Source organism: Hoplias malabaricus, chromosome 4, assembly GCF_029633855.1.
Source record: "Hoplias malabaricus isolate fHopMal1 chromosome 4, fHopMal1.hap1, whole genome shotgun sequence".
Taxonomy (NCBI): Eukaryota; Metazoa; Chordata; class Actinopteri; order Characiformes; family Erythrinidae; genus Hoplias; species Hoplias malabaricus.
The window spans coordinates 57,420,571-57,436,923 of record NC_089803.1 but is presented as its reverse complement, the minus strand read 5'-3'; the positions used below and the strand labels follow the sequence as shown (position 1 = coordinate 57,436,923).

At 37.5% G+C, this 16,353-nt stretch overlaps 2 protein-coding genes across 2 annotated transcripts; one reads left to right on the top strand and one right to left on the bottom strand.

The window, feature by feature from the left end:
* The first annotated feature begins 322 nt into the window (after positions 1–322).
* On the top strand, positions 323–7,304 carry zgc:194209 (uncharacterized protein LOC570908 homolog). The gene is made up of 9 exons (XM_066668551.1): positions 323–430; positions 852–935; positions 1,535–1,656; positions 1,752–1,850; positions 3,018–3,170; positions 3,746–3,858; positions 4,786–4,946; positions 5,385–5,583; positions 5,950–7,304. Coding segments are annotated over exons 1-9 (1,140 nt in total). The 5' UTR covers positions 323–428; the 3' UTR covers positions 6,157–7,304.
* gnsa (glucosamine (N-acetyl)-6-sulfatase a) lies at positions 7,294–15,044 on the bottom strand. Its single transcript, XM_066668550.1, has 14 exons — positions 14,715–15,044; positions 14,149–14,208; positions 13,562–13,768; positions 12,961–13,026; positions 12,277–12,375; positions 12,006–12,173; positions 11,846–11,928; positions 11,114–11,232; positions 10,931–11,034; positions 10,738–10,839; positions 10,458–10,568; positions 9,470–9,580; positions 9,212–9,372; positions 7,294–8,977 (listed from the first exon to the last, which is right to left on the bottom strand). The coding sequence occupies exons 1-14, from the start codon at positions 14,880–14,882 to the stop codon at positions 8,902–8,904; spliced, it is 1,635 nt and encodes a 544-aa protein (XP_066524647.1). The 5' UTR covers positions 14,883–15,044; the 3' UTR covers positions 7,294–8,901.
* Between the last annotated feature and the right edge of the window lie 1,309 nt (positions 15,045–16,353).

Genomic DNA, 16,353 nt, shown 5'->3' with positions numbered 1-16,353 from the left:
TACCAGTGTAAAAATACCTCAACTAGTGAAAACCTCAACTTTGTTGAAAAAATCAGCTAATCATAAGTAATTCTCCACATTTTATAAAGTCATTAAAATGTATTGGAGAAAAAATAAAGTGTAAATATGCCTTTCCTCCCTCCCTCCTTCCCAGTAACTGAACGCAGAATCTCTGGCTGCGTCCCAAACAGAACACCACCTACTAAACAGTAGGTCAGAATAGGGCGCCACCATTGGAAGTCCGTTAATGACAGCATTAGCTATGTGTGTGGATTGGGACGCAGCAGTGCCGGTTGCGCTGCCGTGTTCTCCACAGCGTCCTCTGCTGGTGTGGGTCCACTCCGCTCGATCTTCATGGCGCCGGAGATTCACCCGAGTCTCCACCGAGAAACTCAGCGTCTCGGACTTTAAAGCAGGACCTTACAGACATGTACGTACCGAAGTGTTCGACTACGAGCTTTAAACTCACCACAGTTTACATATCAGATACTAAACACTTTCTTACTTCACTTGCAGGCAGATTTTTTAGTAAATTTCATAAATGTTATTATTGTAAAACACGAAACCAAGTGTTGCGGTTGTTTACAGCGAGAGGGTCCATTTTATATTTTAGCTATGTTCCCTCCCAGTCTCAGGGTTGTTGTGGTGGGTCGTTTCAATGTTTCTACCTGTAAATGCTGGCATAATATTCATAGTCTTCTAATGAATACCTGCTAATAAAGTGAGGGGTGGTCTCTGATTTGACTACTGCACTATTTATGCATTAACTGCAGCTGCAATTTGAGGAGTATTGAGAAATATAGGAACACTGATTAAGCATTATATTATGTATATTTCTGCTTTTTCTTTAGGATTGGAGCTCTGAGTGTCGTTTTGTTGGCTGTTGCTGTTGGCGTTTATTTTATTCCTTCTCCCATTGAACCAGAGTCCTTTGTGTAAGTTAAGTGCTGAATATCTGAAGCAGCTCTAAACACCCAAAGTTCATGGAAAGTTCAGTGACTGTGAGACGAACCGATTTCATGCCGCGATTCTCGTTGAATGAGTGCGGGCAATCAGAGAGAGCCGTGAAGACTAATTAACATACGCGCCTTATCATTGGCCTGACGTAATTTGAGGCGTGGTCTGGCTTCACAGTCAAAAGTTTGCACACTATGTGTAATGTAGGTTTAATTTTAAAACTTTTAGATGGATGTTTTTTTATACCCTTTCTGCCAAATATTGTATTATAAATAGATTAAAAATAATCAGTTCTGTTATTGTACAGTGCTGTGTGTCACAGTCTGGTTTCCCAAACATGGGTTAATTTAACTCTTAAGTGCCAAGAGTGAATCATCATTCAATGATTCATTTACAAATTGTCTGTAAATGTTTAAACCTGTTTAAGGCTGCAGTCAAGAAATGCGATATTATTATTATTGTGATATAGTGATATGAAATATTGATCCCTACTAGTTTCATGTTTTCTGTGTTATTTTATAGATTCAATGTGGAGTTTGTGAATTGCTTTGTTCAACTCTGTATTCATTTGCTTTAGATTTGAAGGACCACCCCCTGTTCTGGAGGGTCCTCTGGCGGTCAACACCAGGCTACAAAAAGGAAGAAGGCTGTTTTCTGGACAGCTCAAAGGACCAGAATCTTTCACTGCAGACCAGAATGGTAATTGGTGTGTGTGTGTGTGTGTGTTTATTTAAATGTTTTTATTTAAAATGTTTAAATAAAGTTAATTTATTTACTAAACCATATTTTCTCAGGGAATGTTTACACAGGAACAGTGGATGGGAAGCTCTGGAGGATCACCAACGACACCCTCACTTTCATCACTCAGATGGGCCAGAACCTTCCAGAATGTGGTAAGGATTCCCACTTAATTAGCCAACTAGCACTAACAGCTTTATGAATGGTTGCTTGTTTCATTTTTTTCTTTGTTTGTCTGCTGTTAATTTGATCTGTCTGGCTAAATTATTTAACATGATTCCCTAATTTTACACAGCACAAATGTTCCTATGGAATCCAAATTGTCACAGTTATAAACAGAGTCCTGGATTTGGTCCTCAGTGCCCCTTGCATTGCTTCAAGACAGAATCATCTGATTAATAAACCTTAATTTTCAAAGGCTTAGAATGTTTTTAATCAGTTGTATAAAACACTCATTTGTGGAGAAGTAGAGTGTTTTTGGTAAAATGCGGTTTGTGTGAAGGTACCATTATGTGCAGGTGATTATTGTGGTTTTAGAGAGACATATGATGTCATTAAGGTGCCCTCTTTCCTAGGGAAGTCCATGGTTATTTCAGCAAGAAAATACCAGGCCTCATACAAGTGCATGACTTCATAGACAGATTTCATGTGTGATTGATATTCTTCCTGCAGTCCCGATATGTCTGCTATGGCATGTTATGAAGAGGTGAGTTACAGCAGACTGTTGAGCAGCTAATATCTTGCATCAAACCTGAAAAAGGGGGAAGGGGTATATGCTGCTGAATTAAATTTTTAACTAATTTTTCACAGCAGTGATGTTACATGCAACACAAAAATGCAACTAATTGCATTAAAGATTCTCCATGAAAATCCAGTCTTAAACGTTCAACATAAACCTCAGTTAGACTGATTTTGTAAGAGATTTCTCATTAAGAAATATGCAAACCAAGCCAAAGCTGAAGAATTGGATTTAGCCGTATTTTTGTTTGTGTTTGGAATCTAGCATAAAGGAGCATGAGCTTAGCGTGTGTTAAATCACAAACAGCCCTTGTTTTCATCTAAGTACATTAGACACGTGCTTGTGATTTACTAAAATGCACTATTTGTGAATATTTGTGAATGTGCTTTGTAAGTCACATAAGACTCCAGTGGAGATGCCTTCACTACAGCTTAAAGGAGTTTTTCAACATTTTCCAACTTCTTTAGTGTCAGTCTTTTTTGCCTTGTATTGTGACAGTTTTTATTTAATTCCCCTGAAATTATAAACTGACATGAACCCTAAACATTACTCGCCATTACCCTTTGCATGTTGAAATCTGCAGGCTCCAGCACAAACTTTGAGCCGGTGTGTGGACGTCCTCATGGGCTGCGTCTGAATCGACACGGACAGCTTATAGTGGCTGATTCCTACTTCGGCCTGTTTAAAGTTGACCCCTGGACAGGAGAGAAGACCCTGCTCTATTCCAGCAAAGAGGGTACTTAATCTTTATAGGACTCACTGCATTTTCCCATACTTTCTTTCACAGAGAGCAATTCATGAAATAATTAATTTTATTTAATTTCTTTATATTATAGAATTTAAAGGCTTGTTTGTGTTAATGTTACATGTATATATCTGGTATATGTAAATGAAGAGGTGGATTACATTGTAAATAAATGCGTTTGTTATTGTGATTTAACAATTTGAAATGTGTTGTTTAGTATAGTATAGTATACTATAGTTATATAACTATATTATATAGTTTAGTATATGTATAGTATAGTTTCCATGTATGACCTAGGGTGTGATGGGATTTGAAGATGTTGGTATATTATATCAAACGTTTATTTAATAACTAAAAAAAGCAATGTGTTGTTGAAATTTTTTTATATTTTCCCATTAAGAACCTCAAAGGCCATATGTCTCTTCTAATTTCGCATTTGTTCCTAATATAAAAATGCCTTTTGATACTTGACACTTGACTTGATTAATGCATAAATATGGAGTTTGAGATAATAATTATATTATTGAGATAATAATTGATAGCGGTTATTCTTTCCTATTTGCCAGGAGCTGATGGGGTCCCCTTTGGCTTTCTGAATGGCCTGGAGATTTCTAAAAATGGAACAGTGTTCTTCACAGACTCCAGCAGCAGATGGGGTAGAAGGCATGTTCGCTATGAGGTCAGTGTGAAAGACGAGAGTAAACCAGATACTGTCGTACCCTCTGTCTGAAACAATGACCTATTCAATATATAGTGCATGATTTTGGTGTTCTGCCATTTTGTAGTACCGTCTGAAAACTAAGTACACAATTTTCACTGCACTCAAACAATCCCAGAGTGGACTGCAATACTGTACAAATGATGTATCTTAGTGGATATGCTTAATACACTGTGTTGTTTGGTTTGAAGATTCATTCATTTATCTAACGCAGAAATGCCAACCTCGTCACAGAACTGTTGCAAATGTAAATAGCAGATTCATTGAATAATTTAATAAATATTCACAATATAATAATAATACTTTTTTTTACTTAAAACCAGTGGTTATAGTGGACTGGCGGCATGATGTTTATACTTTTAATCTGACAGAAACTGCTGTTACACAATAAAGAGCAAACCCACAAGGTAGTGTTTGAAATTGTTTACTACACTCCTGTATAACAGTGAACTATACAGTGAGTTACGTAGGGAATAGTGAGCAGGAGGACATTTTAAACAAGGCTACAGTCTCCTCTGAAATTCCCTTGACATTTGTTGCTGAAGTTTACAGATTATAGGTTAACTTTAGCCAATTGATTTCCTTTTATATTATTGATTTACCTTTATACTGTTGCCTTTCTGGTCTCAAATATCATATCCATTGGTCAACACTTTAACTAAAAAGATTTAATTAAAACCATTAGCCGTTATGTTTCATATGTTCATCTGCTCTAACGCGGCAACTTTCTCAAACATTCCTTGCACTCCAGCGCCACCTTGTGGTTAGTACCGAGCACCACAAGGCTTGGTTAGCGTAATTTTTGTAATTTTAGAATAAAAGCTAATTTCATGTAGTAATTTTTAGATTATTGTTTCCTGAATAATGTTTTTTTTTTTTCAAATGTAGGTGTTAGAGACCAACCACCTGGGCCGTCTTCTTTCTTATGATCCTGAATCTGGACGAGTTCAGACTCTGCTAGACTCACTCTATATGCCCAATGGCTTTGCCTTCTCTCCTGAGGAGGATTTTCTGCTGCTAGCAGAGACCAGTATCGGTCGCATCAGCAGGTAATACCAGTGCTTATCCAGCATATCCTTTGAAATGAAGGGTTTTAACAGATTTTGTTCAGAGTTTGTTCCCTTTGCACATTAACAGTCTTTACACTTCTGAGAAGGCCTTAGGATAATGTTGGAACATTGCTGTGAGTATTTGTTTAGATTCAGCCACAACAGCATTAGCGAAATCAGGTACTCCAACATGTCCCAGTGGTATTAAACGTTGCTCCTTCCCTCCAGAGTATGGGGCTGCTTCACAATCCGATACTGGGTGGTTTTATACCACTCTTGCACCATGTTTAGATAATGATAATAATATAATAATAAAATGTTAAAGTTATTTACTTAAAAATTACAAAATGATTAACCTGTAAAAACATGTTTATTAATCTTTGATTCAAAGAAACGTTTCTGATAAATAATTAAGTAAAATAACCTATATTTTCTGAGGTTCTGGTTGAAAGGACCCAAGGCCGGCACTAAAGAGATGGTTCAAAACAACATGGTCGGATATCCGGACAACATTCGACTCAGTGACCGGGGGACATTCCTGGTGGGCATTAATACTGTCCGCTTCCGAGGGCGATTCCTCCCGCCATTTCTGGACATCCTTGGACCATACCCCGCTCTCAAACGCTTTGTGGTAAAGGTCAGTGAGGAAAAAAATTCACTTCTCCTTTGAAGTTGAATAGTGCTGTTATTTTGTGCACAAATCCACAGAATAAAAAACGGGAAGAGCCATTCCAGGACTTGCCTTTGCTGTATTAATAAGCAGGTGGTTCTGAAATTCTTCTACTCAGTGACATGACAGACTTTTTTGTGTATTGACAGTAAAACTTACTTAATATATTAATCAGTCAATGAAATACAAAGACAATAGTCTTATGTAGAACGGTATGGCCACAAATTAACATTGAATATATTCTTAATATATTTCAAACTATACACTGGATATTTGGTAATGCATTCTAAATAGGAGACATTTATGTGTTGATAATCAATATGTCTGTGGTAGATGATTCCTCTGCGCTGGTATGATGCTCTGCTGCCTTCCTATGGTCTGCTGCTGGAGCTGGGGCCTGACGGAGAGCTTCTGGATAGTTTGCACGACCCGACGGGTACCTTGACCTGGGCCATTAGTGACGTCTTCCAGCACAGAGAACGCTATTATCTGGGCAACACTGACCTACCCTTCCTGCCAGTTCTGGAGCAGTGGAGCTGATGAACCAAGTGGACAATAGTTGAAGTACAATATTGTTTGATGATAATACACAATATTCTACACTTTTAATTTTGAGGTCAGTTAGGTGTAAAGTAAAATTACTGACTATCAACTGTCGGAATGAGCACTGCTATAGCAACATACACAATATCAGCAAGTTTCTGTTGGGAGTTGACTCCAACTTTGCTGCAGTTTTCTGGAAACTCTTTATACTAGATACAATGATTATGGATGATTTATTCAGGATCAGATCAGAAACTCCACTACCAATTCCTCCCTAAGCTAATGGATAGAATTCCACAGCCCAGAGCTGGGTGATCTTTATACTCATTTCGTCAAATTTTGGTGCTGAAGATGGTAAGCCAAGGCTCATCCTATAACTGACAATGTCAGCAATGGGTGCACCTTAAAATAGCAGAAATCACTCAGATGAGGTGTAGAATATGCTATTTTCACCTACAAATCCAGCAATATACTATAGGTTTTAAGACGTTGAGGAAGCAACATGCAGCTCAATAGTTACAGACCCTGGTCTAGATTGGTATTTTAAAGATGTACTCCTGCCTTGTGAGAAACGTCAATATTTGTTACTGTGATGCTGACTTGGTGTGTGATTATTCTGTGCTGTGTAGACATTTTATAATACTTCAACATAATGGGAAGCCCTGGCACATACTTTTTACACTGAATGCGTCTGAGCTCAAGTCATAAACTGATTATTCAAGCGTGGTATATCAAAATTTTAATTTTAAAACCACTAGATGTGTCTAGGCACTAATACTAAGGTACATTAGAATAGTATTGTATTTGTTTTACAGAATGTATATCCTGTGTTTGGCACATCAGAATATGATGTATTGTCAAAAACATTTTATAACGTCTTAAATATAGTTCAACCTTCCACATCCATTCTCAGAAAGTGTTTCTCCAATTATTTCAACCAGGAAATTTAGCTTTAGAGACTACTGTGGTGATAAAATGCTAGTAACATTGTTTACAACCGATGTGGCAAGGTTTACATTTATCATTATGGTTCAAGTATTCCTCCAATATTTCATTCAAAGCCAAATAAACAAGAGATTGCAATGGTTTTTTCACATAAACAAATTCACCACAATAATGAGTTCACATTGGTTTTATTGTTCAAACTCACAAGCCAACACAAATTACAGGAAAAATACTCTCACCCACAAAGAAATGGTAGAACTGTGTGCAAAACTAAACACTGAATATTTGAAGATTGGAAAGTGCCTCAGTGAAAATATTGTGAAGACAGTTTTGTCTCATTTTAACATGTAGATGGATTCAACTTAATTGATTTCTACTGCTTCTACACACAGTAAAGGCAACAGAAACTAATGATGTGCAAGTTTTTAAATCAATAGAAATCGATGCATCAACATGAGTTTTAATGTGTAGCAGTCCAAAGTGGGAAAAGTTCCCTCACTTAGTGAAACCACTGCTGCTAACTTTAGTAAGCCCCTGTGTTTTCGTCGTAGCAAAATAGTAATTTCTTTAATAAAAATCTTTTCTTTTTTCACATTGTTAGGTAGACAAAAATTAAATGGTGAAAACATCTGCTTGTTTTGTGGTGTAGTGGTTAACCGTAATTGTTGTCCTTTGTGTCATTCACAACTGAACTAAAGAGCAGTATGTAATCCTAACATTTTCTTCTCAGCAGGTATCTGATCTGATAAAAGTGAATAGTGGTCAGTGGTGAACGGGGACAACTTGAATCAGTTTCAGCTTGAGACTGCTGTTATCCACATAGAAATGTTACTCTTTGCAATAGTTCAGAATAAAGTAACCATCTACTCTCTTTAAAAATGAAAGGTCTCTGCAAGGTTCCAGGTTTGAATATGTGGTTCAAAGTAGAAGCTATTATTGGTACAGATTCTATAGATTACCTTGACTACAAATTCTGCATGGAAAAAAATCCAATTAACAGAACATGCAAATAATCCTTGTCAAATACTTGCTGCATTTAAAATGACATACAAAATATTTGACAGGAGCATTCAATAAAAGCTGGTTCTTTGGCTAAATCCCTCCAAGGAACCCTGTTCTGGCACTTTTAGATTTAAGAGAGCAAAGAATCACTGAAGCTAATTTGAGTTAAAACATTCAGTCACTGAAACTTTGGCTTAGACCTACAGCAAAACGCTCAAAACACATTTGTTCCTTTCATACAATGTCAGGTGTCAAAACTGGCAAAAAAACTATTTAAGGCCTACAAACCTCTGTATTGTAAACTGAATATTTTCAAAAGAATCCAAAAACACAACACAGATAGGTCACACATTGATATGTACCGGTCTAGACCATACAACAACACACACTGATGACCTTTCATGTTTAAAATGAAACAAATGGGGGGTGGACTGAATATTAAAAACGGTTCAAACCTCACATCCCTTCTTGCTCCCACTCTAAAGGCCTAAATAAATGAGTTAGGTTGTTAATCTCAAAATACAGAATGAATATTAAAAAAAGGGAATTAAATCAAATGAGATGCAAAGAAATCATCCTCTCGTAGAAACGGCAGCTGGCACACTTTCCAATAAACAAAAAGCGTAGCCTTCGCAGAAAGTGGCTAAAGAGGATCAGCATTGTGCCCCACCCCCTCACTCTAGTGCCCCCTTGTGACTTCCTCCAGTAACAGATAGTGGAAAGGCTGCATGTCTTTGAGGGAATGATCAAGACACAAAGGCAACAGCAGGGCAGGCATTCCAGAGACGTCTGCCTTTACTTCAGCGTCTGCCGCAGTCTGTTTATGTGTGGACTAAAGCTGCTGAACATCAGACGAGGGTCAAACTTAAATCTGAAACAACAATCAAAACCAGAAAACATATTCACCTTTGAATAGAACTGCAAAAGGCTACTTTATGAAAATGACAAAGCAAAAGACGTTACTGTGATGTTATTGTTCAAAGGTGGTTTAGCTTAAAAGGCATTTCACCTGATACAAACACAAAGCATTCTGGTCCAAAAGTAAGTAAATATATACTTTTCAGATATAACACCTACAGATTTTATGAAGTAAAGGAGCACTGACCGTGAGTCATAGACTCCAGGTGTCCTGCAAGACTGCCCTGAGCATGACTGCAGCATCATCAGACGATGGTTCATCCTCTCCAGAACCTCCTGGTCGATGGTCTTGGCGATGTTTGTCAGCTGGAAGGGGTCTGCTGTCAAGTTATAGACCTCCACAAACACCTACAAGTAGAAGAGTTCATGGGAAATAAAAAGTTTGAAAGACTTGAATTGTTTTTAAATTATGAATCCTCTAATACCCTGTGGTGGATAGGCTCACCTCATTATCATCAAACTCACAGTACTGCAGGTTCACGGATTGGGACACTGTGCGAACACAGGCGTATGTGTTGTTATAAGAGTCCTCACATACACAGTCAGGGAAACACTCCTAAAGAGAGAACAGGTTGTAACATTACATTTGTTTTGCTCTTTCATACATACACACAACATGCGCTTTTGAACTATTTATATTTTTAAAATGCAGAATATTTGTGTATTCAAATATATAATTATATATCCATATTCCAATAAAATTACTGAGCCAGCATACAACATTCTGTACTATATAGATCAAATATATTTAGTCTTGTATCTTTGTATTTTAGATGAATGTGTTTTAAAATATGAGAACTGAAAATGTCAGTGATCCTCTATGAAGCTGCTTTCAAACATCATTCCAACACAAGACTTTTCTGGACTTTACCCGGAGGAGCTATATGCATGAATGCAAATATCCGCAACAGTTGTCCTGGACATTACCTGGACCCTATCCTACTGGCCCCAGAGTCCAGTTAAAGTAAGCCATGTGTGAATAAAACTAATGAGAATCGTGCTGTATCCTCTGCACATGCTGCAAAGGTGCTGCCCCATGCCTAAAGCATGCAGAACATTTCCAGCTATGAGAACGCATCTGACAGAAAATCTCCTTCTGTTTGCTACATATAAATGGACAACTCTGAAAAATCTCTGAATCTTATACATGAAAATGACTTTAGACAATCAGTCATGATTTGCTCTGATTGATTTGCCATAATAAAGTTTATTCTTAATTTTTAATATTTGTGTTTTTTTCCCCACGTTTCAAAGAGATGCATTCTGACTAATGGCACGTTTCCACCTCGTGCTACCTACTCCGATTGGATTTTTGCTTTTCCACTAGGCAAATAAAGCCCCTGGTCCGTGGATCCAGTACTTTTTTTAGTCCGTGCTTGCATGCAGTTCCAAGTGAGCCAAAACTAAACTAAAACACACTGAAAGTTCCTTACTGAGACTCCTGGACCCAGGATGGGGCAGGCTGGGTCAGAGACATTGTGTCCCTCTCCCTCATACTCCACCAGAAAATCAGTTCTCCAAGTGCTGCTGTTTGCCTTCTCCGTCTGAAATGTACACACACCGATATAAAAAATATACTTACTTTTTTCAGTTCATGTTTAAGGGGAGTGATAAAAAACACAATAAGTCATGCATATTGTTGACCAACTCCATTAACATATGTTTGAAGTATTATGCCATGCGCTTTTTATACTTTTTTCCACTGTAACATACCATAACAGGCAGAAAAGACATTCCATCCATCTGTGTCTTATTCACATCGTACCCTGCCATGTCCAGGATCGTTGGACCCAAATCTATATTAGCCACAAGTAACTGGTGAAAGAATTCAACAAAGCCATTTCATGAATATAAATTATCTTAGGGTCTTAGGATGCTGTGAATTCTGAAAGTGTGTTTGTATTACCGGGCTGGTCTGGTTTGGCTTGATGTTTGGCCCCCGTACCAGCAAAGGAACCCTTATATCAAACTCATAAAGCTGCCTCTTGTCCAGAGGCAAAGAGAACTGGCCTAAGAAAAAAAAAATAAAAAAACATGCAAAAAAGCCCAGAGTACATTGAATTACATTGAAAATCTGGAGTTTCTTTACCTGTATGGTAGCCATTGTCAGATGTGAAGATTATGTACGTGTCCTCCAACTCGCCCCGAACTTCCAGTTTTTTCACCACCTTCTCCACAAGGTCATCTACAGACAGAAGGGTGCGCCACCTATGGGAACACAAAAGCCTCATTAAACTCCAGATCTAAGGTCACCAAAAACAACTTAGCTATTTTTGTCATATGAAATATATACTTATGCCTTAACAATTGAGTGTAATTTCTCATTTTTCAGTAGTGTACTCCATAGCTTTACTTTCAGTTTTTTAAAGAAATCTGTTGGAATATTTTTCACACCTCCCAAGTTTACTCTTAGAATTTAATTACATTTTTTCTCCTTCTCATGGTCATTCCACTCTTTGCCCAGCAGTTTTTCTGTTTGACTGGCATTTTTTTCCATATTTGTCTGTTTGGTCTTCTCAGTAATGGCTTCTAGACAACTCCATGTAACTCAACCATATGGGGCTGAAAACAAATCTTCCTACAGTGGAGGAAAACTTCCATTAAATCCCTCAGATCTGAAGCAAGGGTGAAGTTTGATTGTCTCTCTCAGAGAGAAGATTTAAGCGTTGTTTATCTGATGGGGACAGACTGTGTATATTTTAAACCACTTCTTGAGCTTCAGCTTTGGAAATTTTAGTTCACAGATCTTACAGAAAAATGTGTTTATTAAGTGTATTTTTAAATGAAGGTCCGTGTTTCAAAATGCAATTACATGGATTACCTTTTTCTGTAAGCATTGTCTAGGAATTCCAAAGAGGAGTTAGTCATTGGGGTTTTGGCTTGTCGAATAAGCCAGTGTTTGTCCTAGAAAGAGAAGTACACATGGTAAAACACTGGGAAGATGAAAATCTAGTGCAGATAAAATATAAGCAGCTGTGTACCTTGCCATGGACATTAAAGTTGGGATCTCTTGGTGCTTTGATATTGGAAAACTGCCCCTCGTATTGCGGGGCAGCAGTCCAGGGCGAGTGAGGGGCAGGCGTAGACACCATCATAAAAAATGGCCTGTAGTTGGACTTGTACTGTAGAAAGTCTATGGAGACGTTGGCCTATGACAGTGTGAAACAATATATAAAATAATATAAGACATTGATCTTTCTCAATAACCTGACTCCAAAATAACCACACAAGTAATTCTTAGTGTAAACCTACCAGAACATCAGTAAGATAATCCTCACTATAGTTCTGTCCATGTTTCTGTGCTCTGCCATTCACAGATAATGTGTAGTTGTAGTATTTTGAGTTTTTCTCCTATGGAAAGCAGAAAACAGAATTATCTCTGTTCCTGATTTTCTTAAATAAATCAAGAATATTACCACGCCATATTATTCATACACTATGGAGTACCCATTTCCCACAAAGGCACCCTGAAAGGCTGCTCCAATATCCCACATTGTGCCTCATATTTCAATCATCAGCTCGACATCTTGGGCTTGAACAATTCCATATAAGGCTCTTAAACAGATATTTTAAGGAAGTGCTCTATTTCAATTTAATGAGTACATTCTCCCAGTGTCAGGGAAAATATATCTGTCATGTTCTCCAGCTAGGAGCATGTCTATTAAATCATCTCCTCTGCATGACCTTCACCAAGGCCTGAAATAGACTGCATTTGTAAGCCCATAGATAAACATTCAATGACTTGCAAGCAAACAATTTTTGAAAAAAGACATCTAAAATAAACAATGTGCAAAACGAGTAGTTCCTCAATCATAATATTAGCACATGCTAATAATCATGCAGCTAGAAAAGTGACCAAACATTCAAGACACCAAACATTTTCTATAAAGATGCTTAAAATGGGTAGTCTGTTGTGTGACTGGGACTTTTTCTTACCAGTGCAAACCAGTAGTCCCAACCTGGTGGAACATGCTCCACTCCTCCAGCCTCTTTATTACCATACTACAGTAGAAAATTGAGTGAAAGAGACAAAGCTGCTCAATCATTGCAGAGAAGAGAAGTTACCAAAACATACATATTGTTTGTCACTCTAGTCTTTGTTTTAATCACGAAAGACAATAAACTAGGGAAATTAAACTTGGTTTAGATTACAAGTGTAACAAGAACAATCACTGTATAAAGTCACTGGATCTACGTATGTGCACCATAGGCCTCTACACGTTTATCTTTGAAGTAAATATGATTTTAAAAGGTTATCATTTTTATGAAATATATAAAACAGAGCACTACTTGTTACATCTTTTGATGTGAAAAATGCTCAGTTTTTAAGTATTGTTCTTGTATATTTATTTGCAGAGAAAGCAAGAATCAATTAATTGGAAAAAATAAATAAATTGTTTTATACAATCCACAATATATTTCAGAATTAATTATATAAATAATAGTTGTGGACTTGTGCAAAACTACTTCTAAGAAAAGCATGTAGAAGCTTATCTATTGGTGAAGCAGACCTTTACAATATTAAAATTGCCTTTACCTCATTTAAATACTTTCCAGCAAAAAAGGTCTGGTAGTAGCCATATTTCTGAAGTAGAGCTGGGAAAGTAGAAGGCTCCTGGCTCTTTTGCCAGGCTTGACTGCTGCAGTTGCCCTCTAGTGTGTTATTGATCACATGGTGATTGTGTGGATATTTGCCCGTCAGTATGCTGGCTCTGCTGGGGCAGCACAGGGGACTGGCAACAAACTAAGGAAAAAAATAAAAGAGAATATGTTATCTAAATCTGGACAAATCTAGGTAAATATTTCAGCAATTCATCCATTCAAGCAAAATATTTAACAAAGGCCTGAATTACACCTATATTTATTTAAGGGATTTTATAAAATCTGAACATAACAAAACTGTTAAAATGTATACAAATCAATTCAGGGTGATTTGATGAGAGGTATGCTACTCTCGAGAAACAGGTGGGAATGGTAATACCGCTGAAAGAAGAACACAAGCAGATTATTTTCCCAGCTTGAATCTAGTTTGAATCTGTAGACTAACTTCATCAGTCAGGTAACTGGCTTTTGGTTAAGGGGATGTGTGGAATAAACTATAGAACTCCAGCAGTCGTACATTACCGTGTTCATGAAGGTGATTCCAGCGTCTCCAATGAGTCTTTTTGTTTTGTTTAAAGGGATCTGTGGATTAAGGAAAGGTCAGGTATTTTTACTTCTATAGCATCTTGTTCACAGCCTATATACATATTATATACATTCTATATACATAATATATATATATATATATATATATATATATATATATATATATATATATATATATATATACTTTGAAGAAGCCAAAGTAATAAACAAATGTCTAAAATATTACAAAATAAACAAACAAAACCTTTAAAACATTACTTGAAGTTATTAATAAAACTTCAAATAATTATTTCAAAGTACTCACTTTATATTTAGCTGTGTTCTTAATTACTTTTTGAATGGTTTGCTGATTACGTTAATGTATTCATGAACCCTTCAGGACATTTGTTTATTAATTCATATAGTAATTAATAACATTTTTAAAGCTTTAAAGAACCTAAAATAACCCGGGGATACATCAGCTGAGCTGTAGAAGGCCTGAGCACATCAACACACCTCCTTCCACAGTGGACCGGGAAGAAAAGACTGGAGGTCTCACTCACCATTCCACCGATGGAGGAGTCCAGATCATCAGTGAGAATAAGGACGATGTTCGGTCTGCGGTACTTCTTCATCTTCATGTTAATGTTAATGTTGTTATCCACAGCGGCTGAGAGAATCAACACAGTGACGCACATCACACACAGCCGCAGAAACATCGCCGAGCCCATGTTTACATTCAACTTAAAGCCCTCTGCTACAGTATGTGGTGTCTCTAAGCTGTGCCTGCAGTTTTAAAGTGTTTAAATGTGTTGAGAAACCCTTCAACTCTCTCTTCCACACTCCCCTCTTCTCTACCGCTGCTCCTCTCGGTCACATGCTGCGCAGAAGCGGAAACCACGGTCAGCTGATCACCATCCTCATCACTGATTGGACACACCCTTTGTTTTTATTTTTATTGTAGCTTATTTATTAATATTCACTGCCATTGATATTATTATGTATAAAAACGTATCATATATATATAATACAGTTCATATTCAGAAGGTATTTTTTTTCCTAGATGATTTAATGGTAGTACCAATATATGTCTAAAAGTTTGTAGACAACTCTTCTAATGAATGAATTCAGCTAAATAGAACTTAGGTCAAAATGCCCAATTACAAAGGTTGGCTATAGAGGTATAAAGCTCCACTCAGGATTGGGCTGTGGAGCAGTGGGAATACAATGTCTGGAGTGATGTGGAGATGGACTGGAGTGACTTTTGTGATCCAGAATTAAGACTGCATATATGTATTTTTACAAATGTTTTGGCTTCATATGTGAATGTTTGCATAAGTGTCAGCCAACAAACTTTAAAGGCTGCTATTTTTTTTATTAAACAATGACTCCATGTGATGCTTCAGAGATGATGCAGTCACCTTTTAAATGCTGTTGCCCGGACTCCCTTTCTCTCCCTCTGCCCGTTTTGAAGCTATTGCAAGGGTTGGGCCTTTCTTCCAGGGCACACCAGGAGCTTCTCCACATAGCCCTAAACCTGAGCTCCACACCAGATGTAGAGCCCCTGGTGAATGCCACAGTATAATCAATAAATGATACAATATACTCCTATTTATTTACAGAGTTAATTCATTTGTTTGTCCATTCGCTGATATTCTCTAACCGCTTTATCCTGTTCAGGGTCACAGTTGGTCCGAAGCCTACCCTAAATTACTGGATGGGGCACCCTGAAGGGGGTATTGTCCATCACAGGGCAACACACTCACACATTAACTCAAACACTCGACACCTATGGACACATTTAAATAGACAATCCACCTAACAGGTTGTTTTTTTGTTTGTTTGTTTGTTCTTTTGTTTGCTCTTTTTTTTGGACCTTGGGAGGAAACCCATGTAGAAAACCTGAAATAAATTTATCCACACACAATTTTGGCAAAGCTATTACACATTCTGTCATAATCACACAATAGGTCATAACTAAATCATTCATTGTCTGAAACTGCTTATCCAATTCAGGGTCACGGTGGGGCTGGAGCCTACCCAGAATCACTGGGCACAAGGCAGGAACACACCCTGGAGGGGGTGCCAGTCCTTCAAAGGGCGACACACACATTCACTTTTTGGAGTCGCCAATCCACTTACCAACAGGTGTTTTTGGACTGTGGGAGGAAACCCACACGGACACAGGGAGAACACATAAAA